General features: G+C 43.8%; 1 protein-coding gene across 1 annotated transcript in view; it reads left to right on the forward strand.

Annotated features, from left to right (window-relative positions):
* The window catches only part of ATG2B (autophagy related 2B), a gene marked incomplete in the record, with an annotated part of 199,484 nt that overhangs the window by 62,558 nt on the left and 112,547 nt on the right, over nucleotides 1-24,379 (forward strand). Inside the window, 6 exon segments of the mRNA XM_077466778.1 lie at nucleotides 4,294-4,555; nucleotides 11,146-11,296; nucleotides 12,575-12,667; nucleotides 15,780-15,968; nucleotides 16,071-16,344; nucleotides 24,036-24,147. Of these exon segments, the coding sequence (XP_077322904.1) occupies nucleotides 4,294-4,555; nucleotides 11,146-11,296; nucleotides 12,575-12,667; nucleotides 15,780-15,968; nucleotides 16,071-16,344; nucleotides 24,036-24,147 (1,081 nt within the window).

Genomic DNA, 24,379 nt, shown 5'->3' on the forward strand with positions numbered 1-24,379 from the left:
TTCACTTTTTTCAGATCACAAAATTTCTCATTCGTAATTTATATTCATTTTTCACTATCACTAAAGATATCAGCATGTGCTTGTACTTGTGAATAGCAGTGTGGGAGATTTACTAAAACTGGAGCACTCAGAATGTGGTGCAGCCAGGGCCGGATTAAGAGCATCATGTGCTTGGTGCTGAGGATTTTGGTGCACCTTTTACTGGGCACCCTTCTGTGTTTAGAAGAGCCTTTGTTGGTATCCGCTCAAACTCCAAAGGGCGCATGCCAACTAGGGAAGGCTGGCATTTGACTTGCCAGGTTGCTGTGAGGGCTGTGCATTGGCGTGCACTCTGTGCTGAAAGAGTGCAGCCGGATAGGCCTAACGCTATGGAAGCCCCAGAATTCTGCAAGAGCCCTGCACTGGCGTGCCCTAGGCTTCTGTTAGGACTGCTCATGCGGCGCCCATCATCAATCCCACCACCCTGCCCAGGCGGTGCATGTGGAATGCAGTTCCCGTCAGGGGAGAACTCTGTTGGCCCATTGCTTTTCGTGAGCAGTGTGTTCTTTTTGGGTGGCTGGGCCTATATTAAGGTAGGGGCCTGGAGCTGCAGCTCCAATAGCCCCCTATGTTAATCTGGCCATGGATGCAGCTGTGCATGGTAACCAATCGGCTTCTAACTTCAGCTTGTTCAATTAAAGGGGTTGTAAAGTTATTTTTTTTTTTTTTAAATAACAAACATGTTATACTTACCTCCACTGTGCAGCTCGTTTTGCACAGAGTGGCCCCGAACCTGCTCTTCTGGGGTCCCTCAGCGGCTGTCTCTGCTTCCTCCCGCAAGTACTTTTCACGTTCATGCGAGCTCCCTCACATGGTGAGAAGCACCTGCGGGCGCGGTCCCGTGATACAGCCGGTGTTCTGGCAGATAGTGTCCTGGCATCATATAGTGTCCGCCCCGTACTGCGCATGCGCAGTAGGGGGCAGAAGAAGCTTCGGAAAATCTCCAAAGCTGAACGACGCCTGTGCTGTGAGTGGAGGTGGTAGCCCCACCATCCAAGCGGACATAGGGTTGTGAAAATTAGAGGGCCCCTCGCGGGCGAGCTTAGCTCGCCATGCTTCGGGCTCGGCCTCGCTGCGCTAGGCTCTTTTTTTATTCCTACTCTATGTCCACTTGGATGGTGGGGCTAGAACCTGGACTCACGACGCAGGCGCCGTTCATCCTCGGCTATTTTTGGAATCTGTGGTGCTGTATACTGCGCATGCGCAGTACACGGCGGACACTATCCAATGGGGGACCTTATATGATGGGACACTGGCGACTATAGCCACTCGCTGTATCACTCGGCCCCGCCCCCGGTGAGCCGCGTCATTGGATGTGATTGACAGCAGCGCGAGCCAATGGCTGCGCTGCTTTCAATCCATCTACTCCAGCCAATCAGTGGCCAGGCTGAGCGGCGAAGAGGAAGTCGGGGGCGAGTGTGGGACTTTTGAGGGGTCAGGTAAGTAAAACTGGGGGGAGGGGGGGGCGCCGGCACTGTCAGATGTGTTTTCACCTTAATGCATAGAATGCATTAAGGTGAGAAAATATTTACCTTTACAACCCCTTTTAAAGTGATTGCAAAAGGAGAAATTTCTATTTAAAAATAAATAAATAAATAACAAACCTTCTCGTCTCGGGTCCACTGTTGGTGCTCTGTGCCCCTCCCCCTTGCCAAGTGCCCTTATAGAAAGCCGCTTGCTTGCTTCTGAGTCTATAAGACACAGAGAGCGCGGCTCTCCCCAGATCTTATGCAGCTGAGAACAGAAGGAATGTGATCACTTCTAAAATAAGGGAATTTATTTATTTATAATGTTTTTAATATATATATACAAAAGGTTTTGCCTTTCCTTTCTATTTTAAATTGAATAGGTTGTTTTACCAAGTGATGGTTTACAACCACTTGCCGACCGTCCGCCGCACTTGTACTGCGGCAGAATGGCACGGCTGGGTGAAACAATGTTGTGTAACGTCGCTTCACCCTGTGGCCACTAGGGGGCACATGCACACCCCTGCTCGCCCATGGAGCCAATGCGAGTGAGGTCGCACATGGAGAACATGGGATCTGTGTGTGTAAACACAGTTTCCGGTTCTCTGAGGGGTATGAACAGCGATCTATCTCTTCCCCTACACAGTCCCCTCCCCCCCCCCCTTCAGTTAGAATACACATGAGGAAACACATTAACCCCTTGATCGCCCCCCAGTGTTAACCCCTTCCCTGCCAGTGACATTTTTACAGTAATCAGTGCAGTTTTATAGCACTGATCGCTGTAAAAATGCCAATAGTCCCATAAATGTGTCAGAATTGTCCGACGTGTCCGCCATAATGTCTCACTCCTGATAAAAATTGCAGATCGCTAGTAAAAAAAAAAAAAAAAAAATGAATAATAAAAATGCCATAAAACTATCAACCTACTCTGTAGACACTATAACTTTTGCGCAAACCAATCAATATACGCTTATTGCAAATTATTTTATTTTTTTTGCCAAAAATTTGCGGCCTAAACTGAGGAAAAAAAAGTGTGTTTTTTTTTTTTTTTTTTATATATATATTTTTGGGGGATATTTATTATAGCAAAAAGTAAAAAATACTGTGTTTTTCTTTGTTTTTTTTTTGCTCTATTTTTTGTTAATGGCGTAAAAAATTAAAACTGCAGAGGTAAACGAATACCGCCGAAAGAAAGCTGTATTTGTGGGAAAAAAAGGGCGTCAAATTTGTTTGGGTGCAACGTCGCACGACAGTGCAATTGTCACTAAGACCCCTTTCACACTGGGGCGTTTTTCAGGTGATTTAGCATTAAAAAAAAAAGAAGCCTCATCTGCAGTCCCAATGTGAAAGCCCGAGTGCTTTAAGAGCCCTTTCACAATGTCAGGGTTCGAAAAAACGCTCGTAAAGCGCTGCTTAAACTAGCAGCGCTTTACCAGCATTTTTCGAGCGCTATTGTGGCGCTTTTAACCCTTGCTAGTGGGCAAATAAAGGGTTAAAAGTGCCCACAAAGCTCTGCTGCCAAAAACACTTTTCAGGCGTTTTGCAGGCGTTTCCCATTGATTTCAATGGGAAGGGGCGCTTTTAGGAGACGTGTATTTACTGCTCCAAAAGCGATGCAAAGAAGCTGCTTGCAGGACTTTTTTTTGAAGCCCTGCCAGTGCAGCGCCTCAGTGTGAAAGCACTCGGGCTTTTACATTGGGATTGTAGTTGTGGCTTCTTTCAGGCGCTTTTTTTTTTTTAAAGCTAAAGTGCCTGAAAAACGCCCCAGTGTGAAAGGGGTCTCAGTGTGAAAGCACTCGGGCTTTCACATTGGGATTGCAGATGAGGCTTCTATCAAGCACTTTACAGGCGCTTTTTTTTTTTTAACACTAAAATGGCTGAAAAATGCCCCAGTGTGAAAGGGGTCTTAAGGCGACGCAGTGCCAGATCGCAAAAAGTGCTCTAATCAGGAAGGGGGTAAAATCTTCCGGGGCTGAAGCGGTTAAAGTTTTACTAAACTAAACAGCACTAAAATCAGTCTTTATATGCAGTAAAAGTGGAAGTAAACTCCCCTATCGTTTTCAGCCAAGGAAGCTGCCATCTTTGCCTCTGTTTAATCTTCAACTGCTATGGTGCTGCACATGCGATTCATTATGACACCAGCCATTGGATGATTTGATAGTTTGGCTGAGAGCACAGCCAATGTGCAGTTAGCATTCCCGGCATGCCTTTTTTTTAACTGTTTAAATCGATGGGTTTACCTCCACTTAAAGCATTCTTGTTATATTCACTGTGAGACCTAAAGGGTTAATCCTCAGGCATTGTGTTACAAAGGCTGTGTGATCCTGATCCTTCCCTTCTTGCACTGTCCCCAATCCATCTCCTTATAGAATAGAGTCTTGGGGGCAAGCTGCACATGCTCAGTTTGGTGTCTATTGCTAGAGAGTTATTTTTTTTGGGGGGGGGGGGGGGAGTGCATATGGTCAACACAGGACCATTCAGCACTGTTTGACAGAAGGTCAGGGGTCCTGCAGCCTCATAGGACAATCAGGGAAAAATGAAAACTCCTCCTACAAGCTTTAACCGGACCCTGATAGAAGTCACAAGACTGCTCTAACTGCTGATGAAAAAAAAATATATTTAGCAGTTTATATTTACTAAAATAATTGAATTTCTATGTTCTTCGCATGTTTGTATGTATTGTGCATTTTTTCTGTTGTATGAAAGTTACCAAAAAAATAAATATCCTTTTTACCTGAACCTGCTCTGTTAAATGAATAAAGCTACACATGTACTCCTTCTTTTGCAGCACTACCGGCCCGTTCAGCCTCTGTGGATGAATCTAGACCAGAGCTCGTGTTCAGACTGGCCGTAGGCTCGTTATCTGTCTCCGTGCTCCATATAGACCCGCTGCCGGCGACCGAGGCCACCTCGAGCCCTAACCCGCTGACTCCACTGTCAGTTGGGTTCTTCAGCCGCATAGAGGCGCTACAACCGCAGACCTTCACACAGAGCGACTTTGCCTGTCTACGAAATATCTTTGCGGAAGCCTGCATTCACGATCACCTCAGGTACTCATAAGTCGTATTATATTTCTTCTTGAACTATGGGTACGACAATCACTGTGGGGGGGGGGGGGGGAGAGGAAATCTGGAGAAACTGAGCCCTGGTCACATGACCAGTCTTTCCTCCAATCTTTTTTCAGCAAAGACGCCCTTTAAAATTATGGACTATCTCGAGGCGCCCTCCAAAATTATGGACAGTCTTGCGTTGCCCCATTTATAAAATGTAAAAATTGATATCGTTTTACATTAGAGCTGGACAATTAATCGTCAAGATTCGTTATCGCTGATCTTCACTAAAGTGTTTCCCAATTCTTTCTATGCAAAGAATTCTCTCTGCTCTTCTGAAGCCACAGCCCTCAAAAGAAAGGAAAGAAAAAAACCGGGCAGTCTGCCAAGAATCACAACATTCTTTATCAGTTGAACTTAAATATAAACATTGTAACAATTTGTGAATGGAATAGACTTCCTGTGTAAGACCCCTATCACACCAGGGCGTTTTGCAGGCGCTATAGCGTTAGAAATAGCACCTGCAATCTGCCCTAAAAAATCTGCACCATTGTTTGTAGTGTGAAAACCCAGAGGGCTTTCACACTACAGCGGTGCGCTGGCAGGACGTCAGGGAAAAGTCCTGCCAGCAGCTTCTTTGGAGCGGTGAAGGAGCGGTGTGTTTACTGCTCCTCCACCTCTGCTCCCCATTGAAATCAATGGGGCAGCGCTGTAACACCGCCGGCAAAACGCTGCTATTGCTGGCGGTTTTAACCGTTTCTCGGCCGCTAGCGGGGGGGGCGAAATGCGCCGCAAATCTGGCGGTAAAACACCACTAAAAATAGTGGCGTTTTACCGCCCACGCTATGGGCGGTGTGGTGTGAAAGGGGTCTAAGGGAAAAAAGTTTAACCACTTAAAGAGGAAGTAAACCCTGATGGCTTTACCTTGCATTTTGCGAAAAAATAAAAATAAAAATAAAAAAAAGTAAAAAATAAAACACACATACACACACACACAGAGGTGGACTGACAACTCATGGGGCCCCCGGGCAATAGGAGATTATGGGGCCCAAGGCACAGTATACAATCACACAGTATACACATACATGTATACACAGACATGTTTCTATTGCCTGAGAAGGTACTGGAGAGGTGGGGCAGCAATAATATCGGGATTTTTAGACCAAAGGGATCTCGGTAAGGGACATTTCAGAGACAGGTGTAAAAAAAAAACACAGATTTTTACATATTGTCCCTGGTTTTACTGAGGCTGGCAACCCTGATGGGGACCCCTAGTGGCCCGGGGCCCTCGGGCAGTGCCCGAGTGGCTGAATGGTCAGTCCGCCCCTACACACACACACAGCAGTTTACTACCGCTTTAATGCACTACAATGGATTCTCAGAGCACTATGGGTTATCTAAAGAGAGCACAAGTGGATTGTAATGGATTGAGCTGTTGGCTCTGTGCTAGAAACCACAGTATGCAGGCCGCACTGCACTTGCATTTATTGAGCCAATCAATAAAATACAGTCTACACAGAACTCTGACAGCCTTTTTTAAAATGCCTAAAAATTTCCCCAAAACTGTATACAAGCTGAGAGGTGGATGAAACCTGTCTTTTAGTTCTACAAAGCCACAGGTTTTCATTGTGCACTATTACAACCTCCAGTTGTTAAATCAGTTAAAGAGGATGTCAGTTGCCTGCTTATCATTTTAGTTTTACCCTCCCTTGCATCTATCTATCCTATCTATCCTATCTATCTATCTATCTATCTATTTGGGGTTTCATTAGCCAAGTGACGGAAAAAAACTGAAGGAAAAGACAAACATTGGAATACTAGTCAGTACTAGTATTTGCTTTGGAAGAATAAAATCACCTCCATCTTTGTGTATCCTACGTGTATTGATGTTGCTGCATTATGTAAAATAGAGCTGCACGGTTCTGGCCAAAATGAGAATCAAGATTTTTTTGCTTAGGATAAAAAGATCACGATTCTCGAGATGTAAAATCTTTCACATACAAAAAAAAAAAAAAATGGGCTAACTTTACTTTTACTTTTTTTTTTCAAAAAAAATTGCATTTGAAAGACCGCTGCGCAAATACAATGTGACATAAAATATTGCCACAGCCACCATTTTGTTCTCTAGGGTGTCTACTAAAAAAAAAAAAAAAAAAAAAAAATATATTATAAAATGTTTGGGGGTTCTAAGTAATTTTCTAGCAAAATAAAATTTCTTACTTGAAACCAGCAAATGTCAGAAAAAGGTTTAGTGTTTAAAGTGGTTGTAAACCCTTTACAACCAACTTTGACCTACAGGTAAGCCTAGATTAAGGCTTACCTTGTAGGTCCTAGAAATATTTCCTAAACCTACACGGTTTAGGTGATATTTGCCGAAAGAGGGGCACCGCTGTCTACGGGCGCACTGAGCGCGCCGTGGTCAATGACGATATGCTGCGAGTGGCGGCTCCCGTGCGCATGCGCAGGAGTGACGTCATCGCGGCTTTGCCGAATGACAGCGGCGGGAGCAGCGAGACCCACCGAGAAAATGCATGCGCCGCACTACAGGGGACAGCAGGGATATCGCTGGCTCCTGTGTCAGGTAAGTGACACATAATGGACTACGATGCGATGCGATGCGATGCATAGTAGTCCATTATGCTTTACCTTTGCAGGGAATGAAAGAGGAAGTAAACTCATCAGGGTTTACTTCCTCTTTAAAGTGGTTGTGAACCCTTACAAACCAGTCTGACCTACAGGTAAGCCTAGATTAAGGCTTACCTGTATATCAAAGAAATATCTCCTAAACATATCGCTGTTAGCGCATGCGTGGGAGTGACGTCATCGCTGCTCCGGCGCTGAGAGTGGCCGGAGCAGCGACACTCGGAAGAAGATGGATGCTCCGGACTACAGGGGACAGCGGTGACTTCGCTGGCTCCTGTGTCAGGTAAGTGACACATAATGGGCTACCATGCGATGTGATGCATAGTAGCCCATTATGCTTTACCTTTGCAGGGAGACAAAGAGGAAGTTAACCTATAATATGCATCGCATATGAAGCACATTATATGTAACTTACCTGAAAACGAAGCCCTCCAGCGCCACGCTGTCACCGCTTAGAGGGCTTTCATCTTCACTCACTTTCCTTCTGGGTTCGCGGACTCCGGCTGTGTGAGTGGCCACTCCTGTGCAGATGCGTGCGAGAGCCACTGCTTGCGGCACAGGAATCTGAAGGAATGGCATGCGCCGATAACCTAATCGGCTGCATATACAGTAAATATCTCCTAAATGGCGCATGTTTAGGAGATATTTACAGTACCTTACAGGCTTACCTATAGGTTAAAGTCAGAGATGGGAGTTTAGTTCCACTTTAAATGTTTTATTTCAAACCAAACCTGTGTGGTGTATGTATATGTTCTAATCGAAACCATCACAGTTTTCCTTTCAGCTTGAGGCTGGGTTCACACTGCTGCGATGCGGGAACGCTGCGAATCCACTGCGGGTTCCCGCATCGCATGCCTCCCGGCGGCAGTTCACACTGCCCTATACGAACTGCTGGGAGTGTCAATGAAACGTTAATGACACCTCCAAATCAGTTTGCACATCGCAGTGCGATCTACAAACTCAGACAGGAATCGGATCGCATGGTGTGAACACCCATGCGATCCGATTCTGCTGCGGACCAAAAAAAGGGTCCTGTGCGAGTTTGGGCCGGATGCGATGCAAATTCAGCCATACTATCTGTATGGCTGAAATCGCATCGCACAGAGATCGCATGTGATTTGCACTGCAGTGCGGTGTGAATCACATCCGATCTCGGACACCGCAGCAGTGTGAACCCAGCCTGAAGAGAAATGTAAGTCGCAGATATTTTTCATTCTAGTTTATTCATAGAGGAATAACAAATCATTTGTTTTTTCTTATAGGTAACCAAAAAAAGTGTAAATCTAAACCCAAAAAAACAAAATGTAACATATTTCCGCCCTAAATAGTCCCTAGATGTGGTGGCTGCATTGGTTTTTCTTTTTGTTGAAATGTCATGTCTGCATTTACACAGTGCTTTGCAACCCATCTCAAGGCAATATTGTGGTGTAAACGGGGCACATAGAAAAACATTTTTGATGTGCCTTAGCTTTGAGCCTGCATTTATTTGTGCCGATAACAGCTCTTAAAGCGGAGGTCCACCCTAAAGTGGACCTTCCGCTCATCGGAACCCTCCCCCCCTCCGGCGCCACAATTGGCACCTTTCAGGGGGGAGGGGGGTGCAGATACCTGTACAGTACAGGTATCTGCACCCACTTCCGGGATAGCTCTCTGCGGAAAGGGGCGTAGATTACGCCCCTTTCCGCAAGTGCCCGCCCCTTTCCGCAAGTGCCCCGCTGCCTGCTGGGAAAACACACAGATCCCAGAGGCAGCGGGGAGCGTCCTTATTGCGCAGCGCGACTCGCGCATGCGCAGTAGGGAACCGGGAAATGAAGCCGAAAGGCTCCACTTCCTGATTCCCATACCCAAGATGGCGGCGGCAGCACCCGAGAAACGATCTACAGATCAGGTTCGGGTGCCGACATCGCGGGCGTGCTGGACAGGTAAGTGTCACTATTTTAAAAGTCAGCAGCTGCAGTATTTGTAGCTGCTGGCTTTTAAAAAGAAAAAAAAACGCGGAGTCCCGGCGGACTCCCGCTTTAGGCTTTTTTTTTCATCTGGTGATCCTGCCAGTAACATAATTCCTGTCCAATGGTGACAACGCTCACCCAGTGCTGTACCCATAGAGAAACAGTGTTGTCACCCTATGCTTCTCTCTTGTGTTTGGACTATGGAAACCTCTCCTTTTATCTCTATTACATCATAAGGAGGGATTGTGTAGTTCACAGAAGATCACTTGAAAAGCACTTAATATTATTTGAAATTTCAATTTGGTACACAGCAAGTTACATTGATACTTGATTTCTGTCAGGCTCAAATGGAAATTCTTTGTACTTGCAGAAAATGTACTTATATTGAAAAAAAAAAAAAAACATTAATGCACCTAACCCCCTGGTATGTAGACTGGTAGCGGTCCTTGGCCTGTTAGTTACCCGCCACAGAGCAGGCGGAGGTAAGCGATGACCATGGTCTGTGTCCTCTCCGGGGGTCTCCCGCCCTGCTGCCGATATCCTATCAGTAGGGCAGGGGATGGGAAGAGATGGAGATCTGGACAGAGAGTTGGAGTCTTTTCATATCAATAAGCGGGTAGTCGCCCACTCGTTAACATAAGTTTGGAAGCTCCTGCCCTCTGTCCAGATCTGCAGCTGCTCGAGAGAGGGCACACAGGCTCATAAATGCCTCTGCCCTGCCAAAGGTAGAAACTGTGCAGGGAAGGTAGAGATTGAAGGGGGGCAGTGATGCAAGAGAGACAGGGGGAAGGGGGGCATGACTGGGGCTGGGATTGCTAGGGGCACTGATATAAAGGGGACTGCACTGTAAAGGGGCACTGTGATATAAAGGGGACTGCACTGTAAAGAGGCACTGTGATATAAAGGGGACTGCACTGTAAAGGGGCACTGTGATAAAAAAGGGGCATTGTGATATAAAGGGAACTGCACTGTAAAAGAGCACTGTGATATAAAGGGGACTGCACTGTAAAGGAGCACTGTGATATAAAGGGGATTGCACTATAAAGGGGAGTGCACTGTAAAAGGGCACTGTGATATAAAGGGGACTGCACTGTAATGATTACAGTGCAGTCCTCTTTATGTCACAGCCCCCTTTACATTAAAGTAGATTGCACTGTAAAGGGGCACTGTGATATAAAGGGGATTGCACTGTAAAGGGGCACTGTGATATAAAGGGCACTGTGATATAAAGGGGACTGCATGGTAAAGGGGCACTGTAATATAAAGAGGACTGCACTGTAAAGGGGGGCACTGTGATATAAAGGGGAATGCACTGTAAAGGGGCACTGTGATATAAAGGGGACTGCACTGTAAAGGGGTACTTTGATATAAAGGGACTGCACTGTAAAGGGGCACTGTGATATAAAGGGGACTGTACTGTAATGATTACAGTGCAGTCCTCTTTATATCACAGCCCCCCTTTACATTAAAGGAGATTGCACTGTAAAGGGGCACTTTAATGATTACAGTGCAGCCCCCTTTATATCACAGTGTCCTTTTACAGTGCAGTCCCCTTTATATCACAAACCCCCTTTACATTAAAGGACACTGCACTGTAAAGGGGCACTGTAATGTAAAGGGGGGATGTTATGCGAAGGGGAACCGAGGACGCAGTTGAAATGGTAAAAAAGGGGGACTGTGGACACAGATCACAGATGTAAGGGGGGGGGGACTGTGCTGTAAAGGCAGATTGTGATGTTAAAGGGGGCTGAGGGCCAACTCTGTAACGCCACAACCCAAAAAATGACTGCCATGAAACCGGTCACTGGTGCCAAGAAGGTTGGGGACTGCTTCATTAATGCATCCACCCCAACTTAGGAGTGATGAGCTCCAATATATTATATTTATGATTTTCGGGTTTGAAGACGGATGGTAATGGTTAATTTAACAGCATTATAGCCAAACTATAAATAAATCTATAATATGCTTTAAGCTAATTTTGTCTTTATGCCTTGATAGATTCATAGGGGCTCAAATAAAAATCTCCCATGAACAGCGCCAGAGGTCGGGTGCTCGGAGTTTCAGCACTGACGTGTGTATTGGGCAGACGGAGCTCCTGGAGTGCCTTTTCCCCAGTGATTCGCAGTCTGTTCCTCCTCACTATACAGAGGTAACATGGATGGATGTGTCCTTTTTTTATTTTATTTTTTTTAAATTTATTTTATTTTTTGATGTTTAGATTCAGTACTATTCAATTCTATACTGTTAAATATGTAAAGATACTAACAGTAAAGGCCTCGTCTGGTCAGTTAGTTAGCTAGATAATTGAAATGTACCATCATCCAAAATTAGACAGAAAAAGGGGGTTGGGAGGCCTGGTTCCCATATCAGGCTCCCTGGAAACAGGGGTGAGCTAGCGGACTATCACGGTACATGTAGGATATTGATCATGAAATAATGTAACCAAGGTAAAAAACAAACATTTATTTAGATAATAAAAACATTTGACAATATATGAGTTGGTACAAATGGTGACGTATTTCTACTAGTTTCGCTCGACATGACCTTCATCAGGAAATGTATACGTCTGTGGAGAAACGCAGGTATGTTACATTAAACAAGGGTTTTCAAAACATTTAGCATATAATTTAGCATATAATATAGCGACATATAGGACGGGAAAAAGTAAATACCGCATAATATGGCTCTTACCCCGAATGATGTACCAACACAGCGCCTAAAAGGCCCCAAAAGGGTCTCCCCCGGCGACTGGGGGAGGCAATAAGGACGGGCAAGCCGACATCTGAATAAAAAAGTAAATATTATGCTGTATTTACTTTTTCCCGTCCTATATGTCGCTATATTATATGCTAAATGTTTTGAAAACCCTTGTTTAATGTAACATACCTGCGTTTCTCCACAGACGTATATATTTCCTGATGAAGCTCATGTCGAGCGAAACTAGTAGAAATACGTCACCATTTGTACCAACTCATATATTGTCAAATGTTTTTATTATCTAAATAAATTTTGTTTGTTTTTTACCTTGGTTGCATTATTTCGTTATCAATATCCTACATGTACCGTGATAGTCCGCTAGCTCACCCCTGTTTCCAGGGAGCCTGATATGGGAACCAGGCCTCCCAACCCCCTTTTTCTGTCAATTCTATACTGAAAATATAGACAATACTATTATGAACTACCTTCTGAAAATGCTAGCAGTCTTGCTGATCATTACTTCTAGTCAATGACCGGGAAAAAGCATGCAGAAAGGGAGTTATAACTTTGCTTGGACTTTGCTGGTTTAAAAGCCATTTTAACCCGAGATAACCGGGCAACTAGCATTTTCAGATAGAGGTTGGCAATGCCAGACTATATATTTTCCTCTCTTCAGGTTTCCTATAACAGCTTGTATTTTTTTTTTTTTGTTTTTGTTCTTTTTGTGAAGCTGCTAAAATTTGACTTAGAAAAAGACGTGGATGGCGGATCATCTCCATGCATTCACCTGCATTATAAGCAATCTGAGAACAGAGGCGCTCAGGTGAGTTGTTACCATTATTTTTTGCTGCGGTGGACACTGCTGGTACTACCCTTTCTATGAATGAAACTCAACCTATGAATGGAGGAGACAGACCATTCAGTCACCCACCCCTCCTCCATTCATTGATCAGATTTCATTCATAGAAGCTGTAGTATCGACTTCTATAAATGAAGGAACTAGGTGAAAAGGGTGGGCATAAACTGGCACTGTTGATGAGTGCAAATGACAGTTCACTCAGTTCTATTAACCCCCTCCTGCACCAGAAAATCATGGTGGTGGCTGTGTGGGGGATCATCAATGAAGGAGGATTTCAAGGAAACCAGGAGCCAGCAGCACAAGGGACATGATGCATTACCCACTTGCCGCTCAAGGTACGTCATATGACGTCCTGGGCTTTGAGTGCCAATATGTATTCTGCTGCATGGTTTTTGATTAAAAAAATAAAAAATAAATCACAATAATTGTATATGAATTGGTTTAACCACTTCCCGACGCGCACGCCGATGTAAGTCGGCAGAATGGCACGAGCACAGGCATATTGGTGTACAGGTACGTCCATTACTATATGCCGCCCTGCCATCGCGCGCACACGCTGCCGGAGGCGCACTCGCATGCTGGTCGGGACCCCCGTGGGTCCGGTCGTGGGTCCCGCGGACTCGATCGCTGCGGGGATACCCGCGATCGTCTCACGGGGAGGCTGAACGGGGAGATGCCGTTGTAAACAGCATCTCCCTGTTCTGCCTAGCAACTAATGACGCTGATCTCAGCTCCATGTGACTGGAGCAGAGATAAGTGTTCACTAACACAAAGCCCAGCCCCCCCACAGTAACACGCCCCTAGGAACACTTAACCCCTACACTGCCAGTGTCGTTTACACAGGAATCAGTGCATTTGTATAGCACTGATTGCTGTATAAATGACAATGGTCCCAAAAACGTGTCAAAAATGTCCGATGTGTCCGCCATAATGTTGCAGTCACAATAAAAATCGCTGATTGCCGCCATTACTAGTAAAAAAAAAAATTATTAATAAAAATGCCATAAAACGATCCCCTATTTTGTAAACTCTAACTTTTGCGCAAACCAATCCATAATCGCTTATTGCGATTTTTTTTTAAATTTTTTTTTACCAAAAATATGTAGAAGAATACGTATCGGCCTAAACTGAGGGGGAAAAAAAATGTTTTTTATTTATTTTTGGGGGATATTTATTATACAAACAAAACAAAAAGTAAAAAATAATGTTTTTTTTTTTTTTTTTCAAAATTGTCGCTTTATTTTTGTTTATAGTGCAAAAAAAAAAAAAACGCAGAGGTGATCAAATACCACCAAAAGAAAGCTCTAGTTGTGGGAAAAAAAGGACGTCAATTTTGTTTGGGAACCACGTCGCACGACCACGCAATTGTCAGTTAAAGCGACGCAGTGCCAAATCGCAAAAAGTGGTCTGGTCTTAAGCCAGCAAAATGGTCCGGGGCTGAAAGTGGTTAAGCAAACGCTATAACATCAACAAACGATGAGATATATTTATGTTTTTTTTTTTTTTACACTAGTAATGGCGATCAACGGGACTGTGATATTGCAGCGGACAATCGGACACGAGCTGACACTTTGCGGGAATCAGTAACGCTAATACAGTGATAAAAAATATACACTGTCACTGTACTGATGACACTGGCTGGGAAGGGGTTAAACATCTAGGGCGATCAAACAGTTAACTGTGTGCCTAGCCAGTGTTTGTGTAATGTATGTGCTGCTTTTACTTGGGGAAGTGATGGATTTTATTCCCTGCAGGAACACAGAATCCATAATTTCCCCCTAGTCAGAACGACGATCTGCCTTGTTTACATAGGCAGATCCCCGTTCTGTGATGTTTACGGACAATCGGCAGGTGCTGGAGGACATTGAGTGCCCGGCACCCACAGATCCACTTCTGCTGTGAAGAAGCGCCCCCTGCAGGCGGAAATGCAGAATCGCGTATGTATACGTGATCCTGTGCAGAGCTGCCGCCATGTAGCAGTAATACTAAGACCATTTAGATTTCATTGGCAGGTGCATTTGACCTGCAGTTGGCATTCTTCTGGCATACATTTGACCTGCTTTCAAGCTGCTTTTGTATTCCCATAGACATGTATGGGGAGAAAGAACGTTATAACATTAACTGTCAACACAGGCCCTTAGACCCCTTTCACACTGGGGCTTTTTTCAGGTGCTTTAGCGTTAAAAAAAAAAAGCGACTGTAAAGCGCTTGAAAGAAGCTGCAACTGCAATCCCAGTGTAAAAGCCCAAGTGCTATCACACTGAGATCCCTTTCACACTGGAGCATTTTTCAGGCGTTTTAGCTTTAAATAAAACGCCTGAAAGAAGCCGCAACTGCAATCCCAATGTAAAAGCCCGAGTACTTTCACACTGAGGCGCTGCGCTGGCAGGGCGTCAAAGTCCTGCAAGCAGCTTTTGGAGCGGTGAATACACGGCTCCTAAAATGCCCCTTCCCATTGAAATCAATGGGAAGCGCCTGAAAAGCGCTACTGGCAGCAGCGTTTTGTGGGCGCTTTTAACCCTTTATTTGGCCACTAGCAGGGGTTAAAAGCGCCCCAATAACGCTCGAAAAACGCTGGTAAAGCGCTGCTAGTTTAAGCAGCGCTGTACGAGCTTTTTTGGGCGCTGACATTGTGAAAGGGCTCTTAAAGCACTCAGGCTTTCACATTGGGATTGCAGATGAGGCTTTTTCAAGCGCTTTACAGGCGCTTTTTTTAACGCTGAAGCACCTGAAAAACGCCCCATTGTGAAAGGGGTCTTATAGTAACCTCCTTGTAAGCCCAACACTAACCCGCACGCTCTCCCTTCATGTATCCCTCGCATTGGCCTCATCTTTACCTCTCACATTAACCCTCCTGGTACCGCCAGCCCTGGTCTTTTCTGATGCAAACCCCTTTTTTGATTACTCGCTCTCCCCTTTGCTGTGGTCTACTGAATCAAAAAAGAACATTTCTGTTCCAAAAGGCACCAGTGCAAATTTTATCGTTCCGCTTTTCATTCTGTATCCTCACTCCAATTCATTTTGATTACTTTTATGCACTAATTCTTTGTTTTTTGTTTTTTTTCTTTATTTTCAGGGTAGTTCTGGACGGCTTGGTTCAGTCCCACAGAGATCAGAACTTCAGGTCCAATTGAGTTCCGCCTCGTGTGAACTGGACATTACTATTGTAGATAGACTGAACTCCTTGCTCCAGCCACAGAAACTGGGCACCGTGGAAATGATGACGTCCCATCTCTTCACCTCCTACAACAAACACATTAGTTTGGTCAGTTTTTGTGTATTCTAACCTTGGGGAACATAATGTAACGATGAGATTTGGGTTTACAAGCTCGTTTTCATGGGCTGTTTTTCCTTATTTTCTTTTCAGCACAAGGACTTTCCAGAGGTGCTCTTGGATGATTCCCGTTCCCCGGTAAACACTCGGACCTCTGTGCTAGTGTCTGCTCCATCTCTCCACCTTGCGGTGCGGTTCCCCATTCCTGACCTACGATCGGACCAGGAGCGGGGTCCTTGGTTCAAGAAATCTCTGCAGAAAGAGATCCTGCATCTGAGGTTCTCTGATGCTGAATTTAAGACTGAGGTTCTAGGTGGTTCTTCCCCAGAACAATTGAAACTGGAGTTTATTTTTAAAGAGCTAGCAGGTATGTGCAGTACACGACCCCATCAATGTATAAGTTCAGACAACTACAGTATATACCAGTGATATGCAATTAGCGGACCTCCAGCTGTTGCAGAACTACAAGTCCCATGAGGCATAGCAAGACTCTGACAGCCATCAACATGACACACAGAGGCAGAGGCATGATGGGAATTGTAGTTTTGCAACAGCTGGAGGTGCGCTAATTGCATATCACTGGTATATACAATACAAAAAATAACAAGTAGCCGGGACTTTAACCACTTCGCATCCAGGCCAATTCTGACATTTCTCTCCTACATGTAAAATTCATATTTTTTTTTTTGCTAGAAAATTACATAGAACCCCCAAACATTATATATGTTTTTTTTTAGCAAAGACCCTAGAGAATACAATGGCGGTCGTTGCAACTTTTTATCTTGCACGGTATTTGCGCAGCAATTTTTTCGAACACGTTTTTTCCAGAAAAAAAAAAGTTTCATGCTTTAAAAAAAAAAAAAATGTAAAGTAAGCCTAATTTTTTTACATAATGTGAAAGAGAGGACGATACGCAGAGTAAATAGATACCCAACATGTCACACTTCAAAATTGCACGCGCTCGTGGAATGGCGCCAAATGTTGGTATTTAAAAATCCCCATAGGTGACGCTTTAATTTTTTTTTTTTTACTGGTTACATCTTTTGGGTTACAGAGGAGGTCTAGGGCTAGAATTATTGCCCTCGCTCTAACGTTCTCGGCGATACCTCACATGTGTGGTTTGAACATCGTTTTCATATGTGGGCGGGACTTGCGTATGCGTTCGCTTCTGCATATGAGCTCACGGGGACAGGGGCGCTTTAAATTATTTATTTTTTTTGTTAATTTTATTCTTATTTTTTTACTGGTTACATATTTTAGGTTACAGAGGAGGTCTAGGGCTAGAATTATTGCGCTTGCTCTAACGTTCACGGCGATACCTCACATGTGTGGTTTGAACACCGTTTTCATATATGGGCGGGACTTACGTATGCGTTCGCTTCTGCGTACGAGCTCACGGGGACAGGGACACTTTAAAAAAAAATTTATATTGTTAATTTTTTTATTTTTTATTTTTTTATTTTGACACTTTAAAAAAAATATAATTTTGATTACATTCCTTGTAATAGGAATAAAAGTAAACATCCCTTGTAATAGGAATATGGCACGATCGGACATATTTACAGTGAGATATGGGGGGGGTCAATAAGACCCCATATTTCACCTCTAGGCTGGGAAGCCTAAAATAAAAAACAAAAACAAAAAAAACAATCCTGGCTTCCCAGCCAAATCGGCGCCATTATTTTGAATGCAGAGGCCAGGCGTGACGTCATAACATCGCGCCCGGCCTCCGAACGATCATAGAGACTCCGGGGACGACCTGGTCCCCCGGAAATCTCTATGGTATTATGCGGGGGGCGGCGGATCCTGTGACCGACTCACCCATGGAAGTGGTGAGTCTTTACAAGCACCGGAGGGCGGTGGGGGGGCGTCCCCTCCCGCCGCCCGTAAGAACGATCAAGCGGCGGAACAGCTGCTATGATCATTCTTATGGTGCAGGGAATCGCCGGTTGAAAACGCCGATATCTGAATGATGTCTGTGGCCTCGGGCATCATTCAGATATACCACCACAAAGCCCATGACGTCATATGACGTAGTGTGGGCGCCAAGTGGTTAAATGAGGTACGCGGAGGGTAAATTGTTGTGGCATTATAATTAACATATCTATAGGGCCGAAACAACTAATCGATTAATCGATTATGAAATAAATCGATTACTATTTTCATAATCGATTAATCAGCCAGTAACATAATGGAGTTTAAAAAGAAAATTATATTAGCCCTTTATAGTACAAAAAAGATCAACCATGCATTTTTCAGCTGCTGTGTATTTGGAAAGCGTCAGGGCCTTTTTTTTTTTTTTTTTTTTTTTTTTTTTTTTTTTGCAGCAATTTGTGTTTTTTTAATCTGCCCAACAACAAATTGGCAAAAAAAAATAAAAAAATGCAAACGGGGAAATTTGCAGCAAAATCACGTGCGCAAAAATTAAAACGCAGAGCAAAAACAGATCAAAAGCAAACGGCATAGGTGTGTATTGAGCCTTATGCTGGCCACACATGTATCAATTTTCAGATGGGAATATTCATACGAAAAAAGCTTTGTACATTCGCTGAATGAAAGAATGTTGTTTGAAATTTTCACTTTCTTTAAAATTCTGTTTTTATGTAATTTCTGAACAAAAACCACATACACTGTCTGAAAATTCCTTTGACTAAGAAGTTTTCTAATTATTTCTAAATTTTCCCGTCACTGTGGTTGAAAACGAACCTCGATTTGACCCCCACTAACAATTAGAAAATCGAACAAACATTCTTACAATTACTTTTTTTTTATTTTTTTTTTTTTTTTTTTTTTTTAATGGAAGACATTGTTTTTTTATGGCCAGCATATAATTTATTACAGTTCTGTTTGAAAATCGGCAAAGCAGTCTTTAACTTTTTTTTCTTTAAATAAGTCTGATATTTACCAGATTCACCTTTTAATTGTAATATACGGTGTATATGTCCTCTAATAGTGTATATCTCTTCTGTCTGTTATTCTCAGAGTGGATTAGAGATTTTGCTCCCTAACCATATAGTTGGTTATTTTATATTTACCACTGCATAGAGATATTTAAGTCTAAATTTCCTTTTTTTTTTTTTAAGTTTACATATTAACTAAATTATATATATATCCTTTTTCCTTTTTTTTTAAGTTTACATATTAACTAAATTATATATATATATATATATATATTATATATTTTTTTAAGGTTATTAACTGATAAATCGAATAATCAAAACAATAATCGGCCAACTAATCGATTATGAAAATAATCATTAGTTGCAGCCCTATCTATAATATATGTAAAGGAGTAGAACATTTGTCTCATAAATATTGCCACACATATAATTGAATACCTGCATGGAGTAAGATATTAAAGCTCATTTGTCTCCTCTCCCCCTCCGGCACCACAATTGGCACCTTTCGGTGGGGGGGACAGAATACCTGTCTTTGACAGGGATCCTGTTCCTACTTCCGGGAGTCCAGGCCGCAGCCAGTGACATCACCACAGGGCTCCCTCCTCCTCTCCCTGTCGCCGGGCCGGTAGGAGAGAGGAGCGGGGCCTCGCGCATGCGCAGTAGGATTCCCGTCGTGAAGCCGTAAGGCTACACTGCCGGGGTACCCTTACCCGCAATGGCGGCGGCGGCAGCACCAGACAGCTGATGGAAACTTCAGCTGCGGTGCCGACATTGCCGGACTCCAGGACAGGTAAGTGTCTTATTGTTAAAGGGGTTGTAAAGGAAAAAATATTATCTCCTAATTAGCTTCCTATTGCCTAATGTAGTGCTGCTTCACTTACCTCCCTCTTTTTGTTTTTCCTTGCAAATGTCCTTTTTTCGTCTTAGAATTCAGCACTTCCTGTCACTCTGTATGTAACTTACCACCACCAGGTGAGCAGGTCTGCCTGGTGGTGAGTGTCACCCCCTCCCTAGGACTACAGGAGTGCGTCAGGACACTCTCTACGTTCATAGGATCGAATCCTGTGTCTTAGTGGGTGTGTATACCGCTCAGCAGCCCCGCCCCCTTTGGCTTTGTTTCTTTTCTTCACTGTCCCGCCTTGACTCCGCCCCCTTGCTGCCTGGAGATTTGTAATCTAATGCTCGGCTATTAGAAAGTACAGCAGCAACATTATTAATATTTTTTTTATTCTTTTTAATTCATCAGCTATTCCATAACTGTAAAATGAAATATAATCAGATATATTACACAGGCTTTACTATTTCACCAGTATAAATATGTTTCAAATACTGTACCATTGTACAGTCCTGATGCGTAGGCTGGGGAGGTGGGAATGTGTTTAGAATATGGGCGTAGTTTTAGTTTTTTTTTTTTTTAACATGAAGGAGGGCGTACTTAATTTTAATAGGTCGGCGGGGGTCCGAGAACTTTGCTTGTTCTCGATAGTGTTATTATTGAAAAAAATGGCTCTGCGCATGCGCGATGCCGCTAAGCATAGTGGGTACTGTCGTTTCATTATTGCGGTGACGTCGCTACAGTGAGCGCTCACCGCAAAGCAGGAAATGGAAGGCAGAATGATTGCAGGACAGCCGGAGGCTTATATACATACCGTATATAGATGTATAGATACATAACTTCGATGAAAAATAATACGTTTAGCGATGTCGGTACCTACTAGATATTAGACAAGAAAACATTTTTTACAACTCCTTTAAAAGCCAGCAGCTGCAGTATGTGTAGCTTCTGGCTTTTAATTTTTTATTTATTTTTTTTTTTTTTGGGCAGAGCACTGCTTTAAATTAAAAAAACTTTATTTCGTACAACAATGCATAATACATAAATAATCCCCAAAAAAATGGATGGCATGATACATGAGACATATAGAAAAGCCAAAAATTTTATAGCACATGATTAAAATATAGTCAAATACATAATGCATGAACAGAATCCACAATGACGTGGTTGGATGAAGTATGCGATTTGAACACAACATCTGTTATCTCAACGCATTTCGTGACTTGATGTCGCTTGTTAGAAGTTTTTGAGTTAATTAATATTTTAAGTGATAAAAGTTTCTGAAAATATATGCAAGTTATATGTACGGTAATAAGTAATGGTTTCTGAAGGTCACAGAACAACAGAGAGTACAGAGAGGAGTGGTTTTGCTGAGTAGGTACTTCTATTTTTGAGTTACTATGTCAGGACAATGGGTAGCGTTAAAGTGGTTGTAAACCCTTACAAACCACTTTGACCTACAGGTAAGCCTAGATTAAGGTCCGGTTCACACAGGGGGCGACACGAGGCGACACGACTTGCCGCGCCGCGACCTCAGCGGCGACTTGCAAATGACTTCTGTATAGAAGTCAATGCAAGTCGCCCGAGGTCGCCCAAAAGTAGTACAGGAACCTTTTTTCTAAGTCGGAGCGACTCGAGTCGCTCCTCTTAGAACGGTTCCGTAGTACAGAACGGGGGCGACTTGTCAGGTCCCGGCACGGCAAGTCGTGTCGCCCCCTGTGTGAACCGGACCTAAGGCTTACCTGTAGGTCCAAGAAATTTCTCCTAAACCTATACGGTTTAGGAGATATTTGCCCGAAGACAGGCACCGCTATCTACGGCGCATGCGCCGTAGACAGCGGCGCGCAGGCGCTCTGAGCGCGGCATTTCCAACAATGGAGCTGCCACGCGTGTCGGCTCCCGTGCGCATTCGCGGGAGTGACGTCATCGCGGCTCCGCCGAATGACAGCTACGGAGCTGCGAGACCCCACCGAAAAGATGGATGCGCCGGACTACAGGGGACAGCGGTGACTTCGCTGGCTCCTGTGTCAGGTAAGTGACACATAATGGACTACTATGCGATGCGATGCATAGTAGTCCATTATGCTTTACCTTTGCAGGGAATGAAAGAGGAAGTAAACCCATCAGGGTTTACTTCCTCTTTTAAGGGGTGTTTTATGTGGCGCTACCTAAATAATTGAATCCTAAACAGATCTTCATAATTGTGAACTCTCAGAAAAATATATATAATACCGTAAATCAATCTAATCCATATGTAAAGAAATTCATACGGTGCAATAATTTTCAAAAAATATGTGCAAATGTGCAATAATATAAATATAAAAAACGTAGAAATCAATTGCATATATAAATGAATACGTGTATATGTGCAATAGTGCAAATCGCATAACACACAATCAAACCAATAAATAAAAATCATTAAATAGTGTTGCTCCAAACAAAATGCAAAGTGCAAATAAATAGTCCACTCAAATCTGTACAGAATGTGCAATAAGTCCAAAGGATGATGGTAACCATGCGATGTGATTAAAAGTGCAAATACACCGTTCCTCCACACTTCAGTGCTTATGGTGCACCCCTTGTTTCCCCCAGCCTCTCACCTTTAATCAAGGTCCCTAGGGACCGGATCACACATCAGGGATAGTGGGCTAACAATCTTCCAACTCCTCCCAAATATACACTCCGGGACACCAGCTTGTACTCTCCACAATCCACAATCTGGGTTATATGATAATAAGGGAAGAGAATAAGGGGGCCTCCAATGTGTAGTAAATTCAAATCCACTTTATTCATATCCACACTTACATGTAAATGCAGCAATTCGCGAATGTAAACAACAGTACTTCCGGTCTCGGGCCGCGGCCGGAAGTGACGATCGACGCCTAGCTCCTCCCTGACGCGTTGCGTCACACACCACGTGACTTTCTCAAAGGGTACAATGGGTGGAGTTATGCTACTTATCTTTAGACTGAACCATATTAGGTATATATGCAAATATGGGTGTTATTAGGATATGCTGACATAACATCATGAAAGAATATAAGAATGGAGTTGGATTATGGAGAGTTGGGATCGGTGGGAAGAGAAAGAACTCTACACTTTGGAGAATGTAGATCAGACGCCCCTTTCTTACTTCTGAGGCCATCACCATGCCATATGTTACCAGATGTCAGTCTTGTCTTTGCTTGAATAATAAAACCGCTATTGTTGAAGTATTGAACGAACTAAGGATTCTTCAATTTGCTACACACCCTTTAGGAGAAGGGATACTGATTCACATATTACACAAAGACTTTGCTATTCGTTAAGAAACGCCCCTGTGAGTATAGTAGAATACTAGAGTAATATGTATTTTACTAGGAAGTGTATGTATGTAGAGTTTCTACTACCTACTCACTTTCTTTCATCACTCATCAGGAGGGACTGCAAGGTGTGTTTTTATTTTTTATTTTTTTTTCAGGCTTGCATAGTAGTCAGGAATGGCCATTTTGTAAGAATCTGAATCCCCACTCTTAAAGTGGGACTTTACCCAAAAAGGGAAATTTCGCTCCCCCCCACCCCCCTCCTTTTCAACTTTTTGGGACTTTAAAGGTCTATAAGACACAGCCCCTCTTTCCTCTTCACTGACTGAGATTGACAGCAGTGGGAGCCAATGGCTCCTACAGTTGTGTCTGTCAATGAGGAGGGAGAGACTTGATAGAGCCGCTGCTCTTGTGCACATCGCTGGATCGAGATCGGGCTCAGGTATTAGCAGGGGCTGAGGGGGCTGAGGGGGGGAGCAGCACGCTGAAGATTTTTTACCTTTATACATAGCATGCATGAAGGTATAAAACCCTCAACCCTTACAACCACTTTAAGGCCCCTTTCACACTGTGGCGGTGCGGCCGTCGGCGGTAAAGCGCCGCTTTACCGTCAATTTAGCGGCGGTCTGCAGCCCCTAGCGGGGCGGTTTTAACCCCCACTAGCGGCCGAAAAAGGGTTAAAACCGCCCACATAACGCCGCTGCAGCGGCGCTTTGCCGGCGGTATAGCCGCGCTGCCCCATTGATTTCAATTGGTAGGAGCGGTGAATAACATCTCTCTTTTCACCGCTCCAAAGATGCGGGTAGCAGGACTTTTTTCAACATCCTACTAATGCACACTGGAGTGAAAGGGCCCGTTTTTTTCAGACGCTATTTTTAGCGCTGTAGCGCCTGAAAACTGCCCCGGTGGGAAAGGGGCCTAATGAAATCCACTTTAATTATGTGATCATCCCCAACTGTACACAGCCAGCATGCAAGAAGTGAAGATAATATTCTTTCTACATTTTGTGATTTTTCTGAAGGTGCCTTCCAGGAAGAAAGTGATGGGCCAGAAATCCAATTCCTAAAGGTGGTTAAGAAAAGCAATGATTTAGATGGAGACATGACTACATCCGACAATTTTGATTGGCCAAGGTTTGTCGATTTTGTTATACACATAGCACAAGGTAAGCCCTGACTTTTTCCCCTGCTGCAGATGAGCTCATCTCATTGCTCTGTCGCTCTTCTCTCTCTCTTCCTATCACCACATTCTTGCACTGCAGCACAGCAGATTAGCTTTTTGTGCTGCCTTTTCCTCTCCCAGTCTTAGCTTTGTGGTACAGGGACTGCCGATGATGATACCAAGTCAAATTCACTAGATTACTCA

This window comes from Lithobates pipiens, unplaced genomic scaffold (genome assembly GCF_037356315.1).
Source record: "Lithobates pipiens isolate NorthernLeopardFrog02 unplaced genomic scaffold, aLitPip1_a1.2 Scaffold_37, whole genome shotgun sequence".
Lineage (NCBI taxonomy): Eukaryota > Metazoa > Chordata > Amphibia > Anura > Ranidae > Lithobates > Lithobates pipiens.